General features: G+C 46.3%; 1 protein-coding gene across 2 annotated transcripts in view; it reads right to left on the bottom strand.

Annotated features, from left to right (window-relative positions):
* The window catches only part of LOC8030507 (transducin-like enhancer protein 4), a 73,114-nt gene that overhangs the window by 20,543 nt on the left and 33,730 nt on the right, over window positions 1–18,841 (bottom strand). For both annotated transcript variants that reach the window (XM_042290912.1, XM_042290913.1), the window contains exons 8-11: window positions 7,703–7,795; window positions 6,504–6,557; window positions 3,971–4,211; window positions 393–532 (exon numbers count right to left, since the gene is read on the bottom strand). In XM_042290912.1, coding sequence (XP_042146846.1) covers window positions 393–532; window positions 3,971–4,211; window positions 6,504–6,557; window positions 7,703–7,795 — 528 coding nt within the window. The remainder of the gene's footprint in view (window positions 1–392; window positions 533–3,970; window positions 4,212–6,503; window positions 6,558–7,702; window positions 7,796–18,841) is intronic.

Genomic DNA, 18,841 nt, shown 5'->3' with positions numbered 1-18,841 from the left:
CCTCTATGCATGTTATTCAGTTTAGTGTTGTGTATTCGTGTACTAGCATGTGCTATGACCTATTAGGAGATCTATGTTAATTGATTTTACTTTGGGAAGTTTGTATAAAAATTAATTGAATCCGTGCATCAATTAGACTGTCACTACTGCGTCTTTCTTTTTACCAGTTCAATCTCACAAAATTACGCCCCCCCCCCCCCCCCCCCCCCCCCGCCTTCACTAAATGGTCAGTTTTTTCTTTTAGGAAAGGTGGCAACCCTACGTCTACGTTACGAGTGGCGCTGCACAGACAAACAGCTTATCAAACAACAGTGTACACCAACGAGAGGCCAGAGTTTGCCTACCATGAACAAAACAATAAACTGAGGTAAAGACGTCGTGGAGAGACTCACCAGGCCTCTGGAGTAGGAGTTGAGTGCTGGCGAGATGCTGTTGTGCAACATCCCCTGAGGGTAGGCTGAAGCACTCAGGTCTGCCGGCATGCCATGGGCTCCAGGACCGCCCCCATGCAGCGGATATGGGTAAGGGGGACCTGGAAGGGAAGGTCCACTTTTTAGCCGCATAAAACACCCCCTAAACAGTATGAAAGGCTTGCACCAAAAAGCGAAGGATTACAAGCGCCCGAGCACCTTTTCTGGATGCGAGCCAATGGACTGAGTAGCTTAAGGCAGATTATCGCGTACCACGTTTGCACGATTTGCAGCACGTTACAGAGGGGCTGACTATTTTGGAGACACAGTCTACAATGAAATTTCACAGGTTTCAACGAGCATGGGCTGCCAGCACTTGTTGCACTCACAAATTGGTAAGAAAACTATCCCCCAATTTCATAGACATTGCCAATGTAACTAAACTCTGGTGTTCAAAATCTGTTTTTTGCTCACCCTGTCACTTTCACAAGTTGCGGAACTACGAGCATGCTTGTACACAGATATGCTCGTACAAGCACGACACCCAGAACAAACCCTCGACAATGAAAGGTGATGTGGAAGGGAGCACGTTGAAGATGAAATACAGAAGACACAAAAGATACACTTACAGGGACAGAGCCCTGTAAGTGTATCCTCTTTCGTGACTTCTGTAATGAAAGATGAATTGACAGCTACAGCCTCCACCAATGCGGTGGCAGACATTCTTCTCTTATGTAACGTTAGATTGTAGGCACTATCAGCTTGCTCCATGAAGCTTTTCAAGCACCATTGGTTATAGACATGCTTTTAAAATGCAACTCTGCTTGGTCAAGAACGCCTTGTGGCCCTATTAGGCAAGCCACAATTGTCAACACCGATCCTGCGCAACGATATGCGGTGATACAACCTTAGTAATGTTGCCGTTTTCGAGGAACAATGAAGTGAATTTCAAATTCTCATTTACAAGAGTAACATGTGGCACAGGTACCACAAACAACACTGACCTAGTTCCAATCTATACAAGCAGTCCACTGCATTAAAACCTGAATTTTTATTTTATCCTCAAATGGAATGAACTATTGATCCCTTGCTTTTCTGAAGGCACCCCCTTAATTTGCAATGACTCCTCTATTCTCAATAACCCCCCCCCCCCCCCCCCCCCCTTCCCCAAATTTAGACACCCCCCCTAATTTCGATTCCTGGGAAAACCCCTGGAATAAACAGTCAACGAAGCAGCAGTGTTGTGAGTGTGACATGCTCGTCTCTCCCACCATTGTTTGCACCGAATTCAACTGCAGCAGCACACACAATCTCTCCCCAACTCTTTATCCAAGTTTTGGTTTTGGTGGTTTCCACCACACTCCATTCCAGAATAACTTGGCAAAGAGCAAATGCTAAGGCCCCGTTGAGTCAATCAGAGCAACGAAGCAAAGCACGTGACAGCCCACCGACGGCAGATTATTACGGGCCTCGCTCCAACGCTTTTATTTTCTCACTAGGGCCTTAGCAATGGTCAAACGGAGTATATATAATCTTGGCCTTCCATTAACAAAAAAAGTATACAAAAATTGCTTGGCTTAGACATACCGGCAAATGCAATGAAGGTGCGATAGCACTAGTATGAGGCTCTTACACTGCTACATACTTCGCATTCTTATGCAGCGTGGCAGGGGTGCCCTTTGTGCGGCACAACGGTGTTGGTCGCGCATGCTAACTATAACTATTAAACCAAGAGCTACGCGCTTCGTTGCTGGAACTCTCTTCCACATTCTCGCTACAGTGCGACTAACACGAGCGAGCGAGGCCTGTACAGGGTTCCCACATAAAGCTACGGCTTTAAGGGAGCTATGCAATGAATAAATGTTGAAAGAATTTTCACCTTCTACTTTTGACATTGTTTACCTTGTCACAAAAGACAGAAAACACATCTCCTTCCTTCGAAATGTTGCAATTCCACCGCGTTATCACGAGGCAAAAATTACAATATTTCCCGATCTGTAGCCACTTGCAGCGGCCATGGGAACCATGCGGTGTGACGCCAAAGGGGGACTTGTAAAAAGATTGCAAGTTGTGCAATAACCTGTTCGATAAAAGGTAATTTTTCTATAAACCTTGTTGTATCAACATAAATATAGATGCGTCAAAAACCTGGTATTGTCGACAAAACTTTGTTCATACAGAGTTTTAGTGGCACCATCTATCCGAGGTCAACAAAACCAACAGCTCTGTCTGGTACCGCGAGGAACTGCCAGAAGCCAGACGAAGAACGGGGACTGGCGGACTCGGATGAGCATGTTGGCACTTTTCTCCTTTCGCCATGCTGATCGCGTGGCACAGAATGTGGTCACGTGGTCGTAAGTAGGTCAAATCTCGCCGGTCACTGATGGCGCTACAGAAAGCGAGCTTCACCGGACTCGGAAGATGGTGAAGGAGTTGAGGTGCCAAAAACTTCAATCTTTGTCATTATTTTTAATAAAAACTAGGACATGCAGGCAAAAGCAATTTTTTGTTCTTTACTTCAGAACAGTCGAAACACCGACTCCCACAATTATTTAAGAAAAGCACTGAAATCATTGCACAGCTCCTTTAAATCGTGTGTAGAAGGTAGAACATACAGCTCGATCATGCTGACAGAGGTGGGTGAGGGCAGAATGTGTGATAGGCCTTCCAAGGAAGAAGAGAAGGGCATAGCGTGCGACCGCTCCTTCGTGCACTGCACCAAAGACTTTGCTCTTGCGTGAACCAACCACCGGCCCTGGTTAGCTTGGTCGGCTCACAATATCGAGGTGGCAAGTTCAAATCCTGCCGGGGACTGAAGTCTTTTAAAGGGACACTAAGACCCCCCCCCCCCCCCCCCCCAAAAAAAAAATCCTTATTTTTTGCCAGGGGATCCCTGGATCCCCTGGCAAATATTGATTGGGTAAGATTACCCAATCAATATTTTGATACAGCGTCACAATAAAGTAAAGAACGAAACTGCTTGAAACCGAAACTGGACTGTGGAGGAAGAAGAGGTGCAGAGGAGGAGAAAGTTACCGGAAGTCACATGGCTGTGCAACTTCATTTTTTTTTTTTCAATGAAAGTATTTGCAGCTTTTTGAAGCCACAAAAAAATGAGCATCATATTTTTTGTCTATTTTTAGCATTGACTGTGTGCCTTCAATGACCCACGACCTTGATCATCCTTGGTGGTTGTGTCTAAACCACAGAAAATGGCACATGACCACGGAGAAGAGAGTGAGTGCGACGCAAACCGGCCAGTTCTCGATCGGCGGCTTTCGGCTGGAAAGAAAACGAATTTCGAGCCGCAGATTGTCTCCTGGGTAGTTGGGCTCTCATGCATCATGTGCAAATAAAAACCTTGGCGAGCATAAATATCCTGTCAGTGTCCCTTTAAGTATATGGTTCCCTGTGGGCGTAATATTTTCGACATCGGTTTTTCGTTACAGCGATCCGCTAAAGCCGGTCGTAATAGAACTCCATGAAAATCGGCTGATAAAACATATTCCGCGTTAAAAATGGCATTGTTAGCAATACTCTGGCAGCGTCCCTGCACTTACCCAGGGAAGGCCCCCCCTTGGACTTGAGCCCGGAGGAGCCGGCCTGGGACCCCGAGCTGGTCGGGGTGGCAGCCTTGGGCACGGGGGTGCTCGCCTTGTCGCTCTCCTTGTGCTTGGAGGACGGCGTGCTCGAGTTGGACGAGATGCTGCTGTGCGGGGACCCGTGGGGCTCCTTCTTCAGCACCTTGTCCGTCCCGTTCTCCCGGGGGGACAGCGCCCCATTGGGGGCCCCCACAGAGTCCTGCCCGACAGGGGGGACAGAGTAAAGGAAACGGTGCAAGAGGAACACAAGGACAAGTGGAAGCACACACAGACGCAGCACTATCAAGATTAGTCATTATTTGTTCAGACAGTGGGAGTTTAGGCTGTCAAAGCGGGACGACATAGTTACCCACATGAGAAATTTAGCCAGTGCACATGACTGCTTGCCAAGGTGCACAATGCAGCAAAGGCATAACCAGGAAATTTTTTGTTTTAGGGAGGGGGAGGGGGAGGGGGTGGGGGGGGGGGGGGGGGGGTCAGAGTAGAAGGGCTTGAGTCAAATGACGTGGACCACTTCGGGTCGTGGCTGGCGGCGTCCCAATAGTCGGGTTTCGCCGGGCAGTAACTCGCAGCTCGAGTCTCCAAGGCGGTGAATGGCCTTGTAGGGTCCAAAGTAGCGTTTTAACAGTTCCTCGCTGAGTCCGTGGCGGCGAATGGGCGTCCACACCCACACCCTGTCTTCAAGCTGGAACTCCACGTTGCGACAATGAAGGTTGTATTGGCCAGCATTGACATGTTGTTGGTCCTTTATCCGAACGTGGGCTAGCTGGTGTACCTCTTTTGCCCGCCGGGTGATCAGCTGGGCGTTGTTGGTGCCGTCGTCCATCTAGTCGTGGGGCAGCATGGCGTCGAGCATCGTCGTCACCTTTCTGCCGTGCACCAGCTTAAAGGGTGTAATCCCAGTGGTCTCTCGAACCACCATGTTGTATGCAAATGTGACGTAGGGCAACACCTCATCCCACGTCTTGTGTTCCACGTCCATATACATTGAGGTCACATCGGCGATGGCCTTGTTTAGTCGCTCAGTCAGCCCACTGGTCTGTGGGCGGTATGCTGTGATCGACCTTAAAGCGAACAGGTTGACGCTGCGAAAGCCCATCCTACTTCCGGAGGGATCCAAAACGATGCCAGCCGCCATCCGTGTCATTGCGGACCATGTGAACCTGCCGCAGCGATCGAGTGTTCTTGTGCCCGTCGTGACCAATGCAGTCGCCAGCGAGGAAGTTCTTCCGGAAAGCAATGTCCAACTGCTTCTCGAAAGAGGAATAGGCGTCGTAAGGAGTGTAACAGACCTGTAGGATGGACACACTGTGGTCCTGGTGATGAACTTTCGACAGAAGGCACAGCAAAGGCTCAGCACCTCACGAAAGGTGCCGCTGTAGGCCACGTCAAGTGACTCCAGAACACCGCCGAAATCGCTGCGATCTCTGACGAGCCCTTGTCATCTCAGCCATATGGTACACTGTCGCCGCAGCCGGACGCTAACCCCTAGCTCAATGCCACGGAACGACGACAGCTAGGAGGCCTCCTTGCCAAATTCAGCGACTGTTTTGCGATGACATTGAAATTGCGCCACACAACAGTTGCGAAGCATTGCATCGTTACCAAGGACGATGTGCTGCCTGTCTTCCCGAAAGAAAGAGAGGTCATTTATGAACAAGTGCAAGAAATGCTCAACGACGACATCAGTTAGCATTCAAGCAGCCTGTGGGCCTCCCCAGTCGTACAGGCAAAGAAGTAGGACGAAATGATAAAAGTTACGTCCCGAGTAAGAATGAACATGAATCTTCTAGAAGTTTGTGACCGAGTGTTACTTGCTTGGCCCTGCGCGTGGCAATATTCACATATTTCCACAACCAAAGCAACTACTTGGCATATAACCCACACTAATAGGTAATGCACACAAGTTATGACTTACTAATCAGGGACCATTCACAGATTCTCAGAACCGTAAACCGTTCTTCAAGGTGCTTCAGATAAAAAAACGTTTATTGACAATGATTGTGTATTACAACACATGAAATTCCTCAAAATGCCTTCATTTCTTGATTTACGGAAAGAAGTACTAGTACATTAAAACATTTTTTTCTTTATCTTATTATTATGAATGCCACAAAAAAGCAAGTAATAAAGTAACACTTATTCATCAATTTCCAGTACTCTAGCAGCGCCTAGTAGGTAAATTCCTCAATGATTACCAAGTTTTCTGCCAGATATTTTGACCTCTGGTTTGGGTCCAATGTCTTACACTTTTTCTTCAAGACTCTCAAAAAGCCTATCACTCATTCCAAAAGTATGGGCGGTAGGTCTTCAGAACTTAACGAATTATATTGTCATACTAGCGACTTTTGATCATTTTGTAGAGGCTATTGTGTTGCACTTTAGCTAGCTTTCTTTTGGTGTGCCACTGCATTTCCCCTTCATTAATTTTGAAACCACTCCTGTGGAGCTGGTAGTATTTTTAGATAAATAAATAAATCAGCAGACTTACCTCGTTGGCAACGTCGACGACCAACTCCTGGTCGCTCTTCTCCCCATCACTGTCCTGCAAGAACAAAGAGCAGAATATGGATGTTGTGTACTGAGGAACGCTCACTACTCCTAACCCATACCAAAAATCGGTCACCACCAATGTCAAGGCCGTCAAATGAAATCGAGTCCTGCACACAACTGTCCTCCCATGCATTCTTCATTTGAGACAGAAACGCAAACTGGCAACATTTGACGACCGACCATTCAGCCTGGAAAAAGTCCTTCGGTCATGGTCTACAAGCATTTTGCTTTACAAGCGATTGTGCTGTCGTGGGCCAGCTCATTTCTATATGTATTTTCATGTCAAATAAGATTATTCTTATTATTCTTATCAAGAACCAATGCTGCCAAAGCTTCAAGGGAAAAAGAAAAAAATTTACATTTAAGCTTCAAGGGCTCTCCTAGTTTTTCTAAGTATTAGACTGACTTTAAGGCTTAAAACACTATCAGTCCCAGAGTGACCAAAAGTGAAATCCGAACTCCTGCACTATTGCTGATCCGATCGTCACCGATATCCTTCCTTTTCATTTTTGTCGTTGCTTTCTTCCTTTTCTTTAAATCCCTGTTCCCCTACCCTCAGTACAGAGTAGCCCGCTAGAACAACTGGTTCAGGCAAACCTCTCCCTCTTTCCAGCATCTCTATCTGTCAAACTCATTGTGTAGGATATCTGATTACCTTCAAGGAACAATGGTACTGCATTCCCGACTAGGGTTGACCCATGCTGGTAGAGCCTGTCAAAAGCTTCCATACGCATTGTTATTTTCTCTTCTGCTGCTTTATAAACAGTTACCAGTCGAGCTAAACCAACCTTGTGCATTAAATTCAACTGCGTTTGTCGCAGGACCTAACTTCTTTGGAGCAGCGTCATTTGAAACAAAGCTAGACTATGTTAGTTCATTTTCAGTGGCACATAAGTCACTTTTGATTCTTCTTTTTGATTTCTAGAATTTTCAGCAGTGAATTCACCAATGACGTATGTCTACAAAACAAGTTTTGAATTCATAGACTAACTAAATACACCATAACTTAAATAATTAACTGGTTCAACTCATTCCTATTTATAGCATGCGCGTAGCAGTTCCCTGCACATTATGCCTGCTCGCAGGTGACCCACACCTACGGCAATTTCTTTAATGAATGGTTACAATGTGGCTCACCTTCTCCTCTTTCTTCCGCTTCTTCAGTTCATGTTCGATGTCCGGGGAACGACTCCGAAATTTCTCCCGCTCTCCAGGAGATATGGAATTTCTCTGGAAAGGAGAAGAGCACAATGAGCGGGCATGTGTAAAACATAGAAGCTGTGAGGAAATGCCCGGGCACTGTTCAAGCCAGAAGTAGACGCCAAAATTTATAATGTCTGGTGACAGTGTGCCCCAATTCTATAGTTTAAATGGCTTTATATAACTCCCATACTCTAAAACTAAAAAAAAGAAAAAAAAATCTTTGGAAAAGAAGAAATAACATAGTTTGATCATATATCAAGCCCAGTGCAGAGTGATTTCAATATATCTGACTATGTACCAGCATCAAATCTGCACCCACAAACTCCATCTATAGTTGCATCTGCAACCAACTCGGAATCCACCTTTTTTTTTTTTTTTTTTTTTTTGTATGTTTCAAGTTTGAGGAGTGTTTCTGGGAGTAGTAGTATATGTACTTGTGAAAAAAAAAAAAAAAAACTTTCCCAATGTTGCATACTTGTTGCCTCTACCTTTTACATCATCGCATGAAAACACTGATGTTAAGCTTATTTGTGGCCAGAAGCACAATGCAAGCCAGACTAAAGTCTGGACGAAAGGTTTAGCAACTGCCCAAAGATCACCAAGTGGGAACAACAGACCCATCGAAATGCCCCAACCTGTGAACAGGGCAGTGTATCTGGGCATACTCTGCAGAGCTTCACGGAGCCTCAACACAATTCGACAAAATAATTGAACCAAAAAAATGTTTGCCTTCAGAGCAGTCAGGAAAGTACTGGCTGCTTAAGGAACTTAGCCATGAGGATATCAGGCAGGTTTAGCTTCAGGAACCGCAGGCTTGTGCAATTAAAGCATTTCACACACCCCTCTGGATACCACACCCAATGTGTGCCAGTGGCACACGACGTTAGCATCCTGATTCACTATCCACAGAATTTAATTCACTTTAATCTGCATCCGTAGGTGTCAATGCAGAAGCCTGTGGATATCCATCCACTGATATTCAAAAACACAACATGAGGTATAACTTTAACCAGTGGCACCGCCCCGCCACACCAACCGCGCAATTGGTTCTTCCACCACCTGTAAATGATCCAGAGAACCCATCTACAGAAAGGATGCTTATCACGAAAATCAGTCTCCCATTCTGCTAAACCATTGGGAGGGTTTAGCAGGGTAATTCATCACCTCCTTCTCCCCCTGCATGCATCATGCATACTTTCAGGAACCCACGCTGGTTTTCTTTTACTGTTATTTCCTCACCCGCGCCACATACACACACAGCCGGCAAAGCTCTCTCCCCTCCTCCCGTGTGTATATATTTTCGTCTGCTACAGATCCCAAGGCACGCATATTTACTCCCACGGCGTCCTTCGCGCAGCAGACGCATTTGCGCTTCTTTCTTTCTTTGGCGTGTTCATATCCTCTCCTCACGACCGGCCGACCGCGCCCTGAACAAATATTGTCGAAACCAGAGCTCCCTCCTCCTCTTCCCTCTCTCTACTCCCCCCCCCCCCCCCCCCCCCCTTTCCACAACGACTCGACGTTGCTCGACGCCATCATCCCCTCCCCCACCATTCTCTCTCTCTCTATCCGAACAGAAAGCGACCGTTTTGTTTTTATTTGCTTTTCCTTGCACTCCGTGTCCTCTCGAGCCGAAAAGGATGGGAGACGGTCGACTCGCTACACGAGGTAGAAACCCAAGACACACACGCACAAACATAAAGAAGAAACGAACAGCGACGAGAGAGTGAAAGAGAGGGAGATTTATCATTTCCGAAAAGCTCCCTTCGGGAGACGAGGAGGAGGAACAAGCGGGAGGGGAGGGGGGCACGCGATAAGGAGAAACACATAAAATCGAAACCAGCGAGGCAAAAAGGAGCGGAAAGTCGGGGGAGGGAGACGTAACGGGAAAAAAACAAAAGCCAATAACAACAACAACGAGCCGAGGATGTGTGTAAACAGGGACGACGTCGAGAGAGCTGCAGAAGGGAGGGAGGGAGGGAGGGAGGGGGGGGGGGGGGGTGGGGGGGGGTAGCAGACGGCAGAAGCGGTCCGTTCGTCGTAGTCTCCCTTCTTCGCGGGATCGAAAGGAAGAAAAAAGGAAGGCGCTCCGAGAGTCCCGACTCGACTCGCCGCCCCCACGGCGACTGACAGCTTGAGCAGAAAACGAGGGAGAGAGGGAGGGGGGAGTAAAGAAGGACAAAAGAGAAAGCAACGCGGGTGCTCCTCCGCTATGGTGCCCGCCTCTTTAGTTTGGAGTGTGACGGTCGGGAGTAGAATTTAAACTACCCCTCTTCCTGCTCTCGCTTCTTCCTTGGCGAAGCGGCGGAGATGAGGGATGTGTGGGAGGCACTTCACGAATCACAATGCCGGTCGTGAGATAGAGCTGCAATACGTCAAAGAGGAGGGGCGCTAGTGGTTTTCAATCGGTAATTCGTCACGGTTTTAGACATTGCGGGAAACGTGCAAGATGCCTTCAGTGACGTGGAAGATACCTTCAGTGGTTGTTAAACCGTAGTTGTTTAACTACGGTTTAACAACTAGCTCAAATTCAACCACAATATATATATATATATATATATATATATATATATATATATATATATATATATGGGTGGTTTCATCTCAAATCGTGCAGGCAAAAAGGGTCGAATTTTTAATTTTGATGAAAAAAATATATGTTATGGTGCCGTTTCTAAAACCGCAGTCGACACAAACCGCAAGTTCGTCGGATTTTTTGTTCTCGACTTATGAATTTTTAAAGAGGCCGCGGCGAAAAGCAGTGTTTTTCACACCCGTCGTGGGTCGGATGTTTCGCTTGATCTCCCGCCATGGATTTTCAGTCCACAATATATTATCTTTTTTGAAGCACTCTGTGGACACATTTAAAAGGCTCCAATACCATGAAATAATTTTAGGCGTTTTGCTTTTTTTCTGTAAAAATGTCAAAAACGCCTCCTCGGTCAATTGTTGACGAACTTTGCCAATTAATTACTGGCGATCTATTTGGGTTACACCAATATTTTTTATGTCCATGAAGAGCCCAAAACACGCTCTTTATATTTATTATAAAATGCCTCGGCTGTATAAGTTATCCTTTGCGGTACGTTTACGTTAATATTATGCAAAAAAACAAAAAGTACCATTTTTGAAATTGATTTTCTCAAAAAACCCATTTTTTATTTTTTTTTATTTTTTGTTGAAATGTAGATATGATAGTTGTCTACACGAAAATCAAGCCTAGAAAGTGTATATTTTGTTTGCATGTTTTATATTTAGGCCTCAATATCGAAAAAAGACGTCTTTGGTTTGCAAGACCTAAGTCAGACATAGCGACCCATGCGTCTCTATGAATTGTGAAAAAGTTTTCTTGAATTCTCTTCTGCATTTTGTAATCAATTATATACGGATTTTGTGGTATTGAATATTTATGTATGTTTTGATAAGAGCGGGAACCATGAGATACGTATCTAACCAAATCAGCAGGCCGAGTAGACTTTCAATAACCAAAAGGCACAGACGTTGTATTGTTTCGATTTATAAACCTTTCAAAATAAACTAGCACGACCAGCTATTAGCTGTCATATTACTAAGACAAAGAAAGTCACCACATCGTCGATATATTTTATACAAAGTTCTTTACGAAACCAAACACTGGGGAATGTCCTTTCACTTCCGTAATACACAAAAGTGGTGACACAGAAACATTCCGAAACACACAGAGAGTGTGTCATGGAGAGGGGCAGGAAATAAAAATAAATAAATAGGAATTAAATTGCCCAACCCCGATCTTAACAAAAAGTGCGTTAAAAAAAAAGTATTTAGGTACGAGCGGTGGCAAGGCGATAGGTCCACGCCTGGTGGAAAGTCAGACAAAGAAGTCGACGGCACGTAAAGGTAAAACAAAAACAAAATCAATAATTTAATAAAGACGGGAAAACTCAGCCGCACATGGCAAGAACAAAAACCAACTCCCCCGGGCATTCCCTAAACGGGACGCAACCAAATGCGTGCGAACACGCTCTCTACATCACCGCCAGGCCGCTACGCCATGACGAAATAAACACAACAACTGAACAGTGCTAACAAACAGTTAGTAAGAAAACATTGAAAAAAAAAACAAAAAAAAAAAGCGTTCAGAAAAAACGGCACCCGAGAAACAAAGTTCAGCGGGGCGAAGAAACACACACGAGTCGGTCCCACGACATTGAAGTCTGGCAGGATGACGGCGTTTAGATGATGCTCGAATCTGTTCCTCCCTCTATTACGTACAGCCACGACGGCTGTGCGGAACAGTGGCTGTACGAAAGAAAGTGAAGAATAGATTCGAGCAGGCGATGCGCGAGAAGGTAACCGAGACTATGCTTCAAGCTTCATATCGGGAGAGGAGCTTTCGAGGTAGTTTCTGCGGTTACTCAAACTTTCTCTTTCCCCTTCCCTTTTTCAAAAGAACACGTCAGCCGCCGCTAACGTTTCATCTCGGGAGAAGCCCACTCTTCATAAACGGCTATAGTTGACAAGGAGGCTGACTTCGACCCAACTAGTCTCCGGGCAGAATACAAACACAAGTATATTTACCAACACGCTCGTTTTAATGTCAGTCTCCGGGCTTTGGTGTTTCGAAAAGAGATAACCCTTTATACGGACAGAACGAGTGGGTTGGTGGGGATAATTAAACTTAAACAGCCCCCCCCCCCCCCCCCCCCCCCTTCTCGTTTTCTTCCTCAAGTTTAATAGATAACCCTTCGGTGCTATCGGATCTCACCGGAGAGAGAGAGAGAGCACGGCCGTTTCAAGGTAAGGATAGGGCGCTCGAAGCTAGGGCAAACAGGCGGTATCGTTTCACGCATGCACGGATGGCTGGTTTCCAATTTCCCCACATCCCTAACGAAACCGGCCCATCTTCGTGTGTGCGTCTGCGGGATTTCTGTCCCGCGCGCCGGTTTTAGCGCGCACGCGGCGTTGTTTTGGCTGGCAGAACAGTTGATGACCGTCGACATTGTATGGCCGTGGTGTCCTCATCCTTTCAGGCAACGATTCTTTTGCTTTCCCTTGTGCAATGCTCTGACTGACTCCTCCTGGGTGGCTGTCACTGTTCGCCGCGTCAACGACAGAATCGTACCATTTCACTCCTCGTGACACAGGGTGCGCTACTCGCTTTACTGTCACGGGCCGTCCCATCTAACACAACGAGCGCGAAAGGTCGTGGTGATCTGCTGGCTCCGAAAGGGCGGGACGTTCATGCAGGCCAATGAGGGCCCCAAATCAATAAGACGTCTGCCGACTCCTACACGTTAAAAATTTACGACACCTGCTGGTCTGTTAAGAAGTGTTACTTTCTCTTTTTGGAACTCCTCCGATGTAGCTTGCCGCCTATAATAAAATTTCAATAATCAATAAATATATCAGGGTGGAAATACTGTATTTCATTTTTATGTGGGAACGTTGAAAAAAAGAAAAAACTATTTCCAAGCTTGTGAAGACGCGCAATTCGCAAGTCCATTTCGAGCCGTAAAAAACACGTTTTTGTACGATATTGATGCTTAAATGTAGAACATACAAACAAAATATACACTTTCTAGGCTTGATTTTCGTGTAGACAACTATCATATCTACATTTGAACAAAAAATAAAAAAAATAAAAAATGGGTTTTTTGAGAAAATCAATTTCAAAAATGGTACTTTTTGGTTTTTGCATAATATTAAAGTAAACGTACCGCAAAGGATATTTCATACAGCCAAGGCATTTTATAATAAATATAAAGAGCGTGTTTGGGCTCTCCATGGACATAAAAAATATTGGTGTAACCCAAGTAGATCGCCAGTAATTAATTGTCAAATTTCGTCAACAATTGACCGAGGAGGCGTTTTTGACATTTTTACAGAAAAAAAGCAAAAGGCCTAAAATTATTTCATGGTATTGGAGCCTTTTAAATGTGTCCACAGAGTGCTTCAAAAAATATAACATAATGTGGACTGAAAATCCATGGCGGGAGATCAAGCGAAACATCCGACCCACGACGGGTGTGAAAAAACATTGCTTTTCGCCGCGGCCTCCTTAAAAATTCATAAGTCGAGAACAAAAAATCCGACGAACTTGTGGTTTGTGTCGACTGCGGTTTTAGAAACGGCGCCATAATATATATTTTTTTCATCGAAATTAAAAATTCGGCCCTTTTTGCCTGCACGATTTGAGATGAAACCACCCATATATATATATATATATTGTAACAGCGCAACCTCATCACCATCAACATCCACACTATCATTACCATCCACAACAGCGCACCGCCTGCATGGGCGGTGCGTGGCTCATGCTAGGGCTCCCGGAGCAGATCTTGCTCCAGGGCTCGGCCAGTAAAGCCGGTGCTTTTTATCTCTCCCTCTCTCTCTCTCTCTCTCTCTCTCTCTCTCTATATATATATATATATATATATATATATATATGCAAGGGAAATTAGTACCGTTTCTACCACAGTTAGTGGTTGCAGCGGAAACGACTAAACTTGTCCTACCCGCCTGAGCGTTCTACTTTGGATGTTTCCAAGTTGCTTTCATTGACAACAATCTCGAAAACTGGAGATGATGGGACTTCTATACTTCGTCTCACCCTACGATGGACTAAAGGCAAAAGCTACGGACCGCCAGGTCCAATCCCGAGACACTTAGAAATTGTGTGGTATTTCGCTTCGGTGCACGGGTATTGGCGTATCGGTGCCTGCGTCTCGGATCACTGATGACGGGACGGGTGGACAATGGTTCGAATCAAAGTGCACTGAGTGACTCAACAATTTTACATCGCAAAGAATGCAACGAAATATAGGCTCTTTGCAGCGTCGAAGCTATAGAAATGATGCGGCGTTTTTGGATTCGAGCATTATTCGTCCACTCCTAATCAATGTTAAGCGCGTCATAGTATAGCGTGGAACGTGATTGGACCTGCGGCCCGTGGCTTTGGCCTTTAGTCCATCGTAGGATGAGACAAAGTATAGTGCTCGGATGAGCAATTCATTTAGCTCTGTCGACATTGCAAGCAACACTAAAAAAAAAAAAAAAAAAAAAAAAAAAAAAAAAAAGAGAAGAAAAAAAGAGGGCTATACGGAGTTCGCAAAGCGTGCACAACGCTGTTCATCAGAGTGCCAAAACAAAGGAAGCAAAGGCAAACAAAACCGCGTACTTTCCTTCGTTCGAGGGTATTGGAATTTTGCAAACTGTTCTGCTAAACCGCAGTCTCTATTTATAACCCTAACCCCTCCCCCTCCCCCTCCCTCCCTCCCTCCCCTCCCCAACATAGTCTCCAGAAACGCTCCGCCCGTCAGACGCGGCTAACGCCTCCCAAATCCTGAGCATTCCTGACACAGTCAGACAGAAATTTGTCGGCGCGCCAAAGGCAGAAAAACAAAGATCCACACCAGTTACAAAATGAGCAAAACGAAGGAGAAAAAGGAAACCAACCGGTTGTTTCATATAATCTTTTTTCACGCCCCCCCCCCCCCCCCCCCCCCCCTTTTTTTTTTTCTTTTTCTTGGGGCTGTTTTTGAGTACCTTCTTTATTCCGACCCTAAAAAAGAAAAAAAGAAAAAAACGCGGCGGAGGTTTGTTTGGAAAGGCCGCTTTTGGAACTCAGCATACCTGGGAGTAGCCGGTGAGTTTACGGCTTATAATGGCGGTTATTTAAACGATAACAATCCGATCGGGGTGATTTCGATCCCAGTAAAAGTCAAAAATCTTTCGCGCGTTTCGCTGTGATACTGGCGTAAACGACGTCACGTAAAATTGCTAGAATTAAAAAGAAAGTCTCCTGCTTTTACGAGGTTACCGATAGAAAGCGGCGAATCTAACGGGTGTTTGGCAGAAAAAAGAACCGAGTTTTTGTTGCCGCAAACATTTGCTACGCATCGCCGAATGCTCAGTCTTCGCTCAAATGTTTCACTAGCAGTTGGAACCAAACGCCCAACGTGTCACATCTTCCGGTTACTGATTCAAAAGTTATAAGCAATTTTAGGAAATATTCATTGAGGAAATGGAGCCCGTTCTCGGTAGCAGACGCCGTTCATCTGTGTATCCCCGTTAGCAGACGCCATTTCCTCCATGAAAATTTTCGAAAATCGCGTAGGACTTTTTAATTAGACAACCCCAAGTTCTGAAACTTTGGCTGTGGATTAAACCACTAGTGCTACATCTTGGGAGACAATGAGTGTTCGACGATGCGTAGCGTAGTATTTTGCGTGTAAACGATTCAGCAACGAATCCGTGCCACATATGCTTCGAGCGGCCCCCTCGCCCGTTGACATCCGAAATAAATTGCCAGTCGCGTCACATTTCGCTCGCTAATTGTTGGTTCGACAATACAAGCGGCAGCGCTAAAGGGAAAACAACAAAAGATCCTGCGAGCCTCTAATCCCGAGCTTGCCGACACGCACAGAGGACCAGCGAAACTAAAGCCAGAGCTGGACGGGGGAACACAACAACAAGGGATCCAATCTAGTGGCACTACTGGGCACAATCGATGGCCGGTTCACCGCAACGCCGTTGGCCTCTTCGTCGTCCCCGTCCCCTCCGAAAAAGCTCGAAAAAAAAAAAGAAAAGAAAGCGGCGGCAGTAAAAGCCATAAAAGATGTTCCCCTCCACCCGTACCCCACGAGCACAAGCGAACTCCCCGAAAACCCACGGGTCCTTCCCCCCCCTCCTCCTCCTCCTCCTCCTCCTCCTCCTCCTCCTCCCTCTCTCTCTTCCCTTCCCCCTTCCCTTCCCTTCCCCCCCCCCCCCCCCGGCCACCAGCTGTGCCAGCAGCGAGTCCGGTACTCGCATACACGTACTACAAGTACTGACGGCGGCAGCGACCCCCTCCGATCCGTCAGCGCTGTCCAACAAAAGAGAAGCCAGCTAAGGGGAGGCTCCCAAATGAATGTCCTCAGCCACGGTCTTCGCAGCCGCCGCGCCGTAGCGGGAGGGATCGGGAGCCGACTCCACACATGCATCTAAAAAAAAAGTCCCCACTCCTCTTCAGGATAACTTGGCAAACGAGGAAAAGCCATGACTCCTTGCGAACCAATCGCGGTGGAGGAGAGGGTCACGTGACAACGTAGCGTCGAGTGCGCGCTCCCCCCGTGAAGAGATGTCACGTGTCTCCTTCTGTATCTCTTTAATTGGCTCGTGGGAGCCGCAGCTTTCGTCCTTTGTCAAGATGGGTTGAAAATGGAGCTGCACCCGATTTCCCCCCTCAAGTTTGTGCTCCGAATTTTTTTCTTTCTTTCTTTTTCTGTTCTGGTTTTGAATGAGTCGGCGCTTTCTCGGCGGCTCTACGAGAGCCCGGGAGCGGTTTTTAAATCCAAGTGCCTCTTTGGCACCCGGCAGCGAGTGACTTATCGGGGCGGGTGGGAAGGCGACCCGCACGCCGCCAGGTGGAACGTCGCGCTTCGCCGGCTCGCGTAATCGTAACGAGGGTCTAACCGGCGGGGACGTGTCGTGTGCGCGTCGCCCGCGGCTTGAGAGGCTCGCGAATGGGGAATCGTGCGACCAACTGCGAATTAAAACCACTTAGCCGGCGCACATTATCTGGTCGTTCGTCACATTTACCGGGAATGACGGAGTTTCTTCGAGTGAAACGAAAGATTGTGAGGCCACGCGGGGCAGCGAGCGACTTTCCCGGGGGGAGCTTGCGACATCTTGAAAACTCGAGATCTTGGAAGGAAAAAGTCCAAAACACACGAAAAACCCGATACTTGGGAACAACAAAAAAAGTGGACAACACACACACTTGTCACCTGTGTCCACTTTTTTGTTCCCAAGACTCGGGCTTTCACGATGTTGAAAGTTACTAAGGTACGCTGCTGGGCTAGTTGGTTCGTTTTAGTTAAACAAACAAAACAACACAAAAAAGGCGGGGACACGAAGTAACCAAAACAAGCGCTTGTCCTGTTTACTTCGTCTCCCTGTCTTTTTTGCGCTATTTTATATGTCTATGTTGAAAGTTCACCAGCTCGCCTGCATGTTCTCCGTGGTTTCTATCTGGTTTCCTTCAGTGAGGCTTGGACGTACAGTCACTAGAAAGCTAAGCTCAAAGCATCGACACTCTTCTCCCACCCCCTTGTCCGACGCCGCGAAAACGGTCATTCGTCCGTTCGCGTCACCTGACATTCGCTCACGTGCCAGCTTGGCGCCGCCATTTTGGTACTTAGAGCCGCCCGGGCACCGCCGTTTGCGACACTTTTGTGCTAGATCATTGCTGCATCGTTTTGCTCTGTTGGGAAATGTTTCAGCAAACAGGACAGCCCTGCTTACACTATCCGTGAGGCACATCGGTAAAGGCTGGTGACAAACGGCAACACTGATTCTAGGCTAAATGGCGCGAGTCACTGCCCGTTATAAGGATACGGCCATTAGCGTCCATCCATTAGGCTCAAGTGTCGTTACTCTAAGAAGGCGAAGCTTATTTAGTGAATGTCGTTTGCCCCAGGCTGCTATCATTCATTTTAGAACCGAGAATAACCAATATTAATAAATTAAAAAAAAAGGTTTAGTAACATTGGAATTTCTAAATTTGAAGACGAAATGATACTCAGAAAACTTTTCAAAAATTCACTAAACAATCCTCCCCTTAAAAAAAGAAATATATATATATATTATTTGGTGGCATTGTGGTGATTTTTTATACTAGCGAGAAACACACATTTTCTCGACGCTTTTCAGCTTCCAACGGTATTACTAGTAGCGGGAAAGTCTATTTTATTGGCAGCCAGGTGTTTTTGCCGACCTCCTGACGCACTATTCTCAGGAAGTATGTTTGGATGAATCGTGGCTTGAAAATAGCCCCACGAACGCGTCCGGCACTAAATTTCGTTTTCACGCCACCCTACAGATATTGAACTCCTATGATTTCGAAATTGTGCTCACCTAGTTCGGGCACACTGTCACCTTCGTAATGCACAAACACAACCCCCCCCCCCCCCCCCCCCCCCCAAAAAAAAAAAAAAAAAAAAAAAGTTTACAGTGTTATTATTATTTTTTTTCAATGCAAAAATAAATTACACATTTTCGAAACGTTCATTCTCTGCCCAAGTGTGGAGCTAGCGGTCCGGACCAGGTGCCAGA

Source organism: Ixodes scapularis, unplaced genomic scaffold (assembly GCF_016920785.2).
Source record: "Ixodes scapularis isolate PalLabHiFi unplaced genomic scaffold, ASM1692078v2 PGA_scaffold1__304_contigs__length_218370807, whole genome shotgun sequence".
Classification (NCBI taxonomy): domain Eukaryota; kingdom Metazoa; phylum Arthropoda; class Arachnida; order Ixodida; family Ixodidae; genus Ixodes; species Ixodes scapularis.
This window is presented reverse-complemented; position numbering and strand designations above follow the sequence as displayed.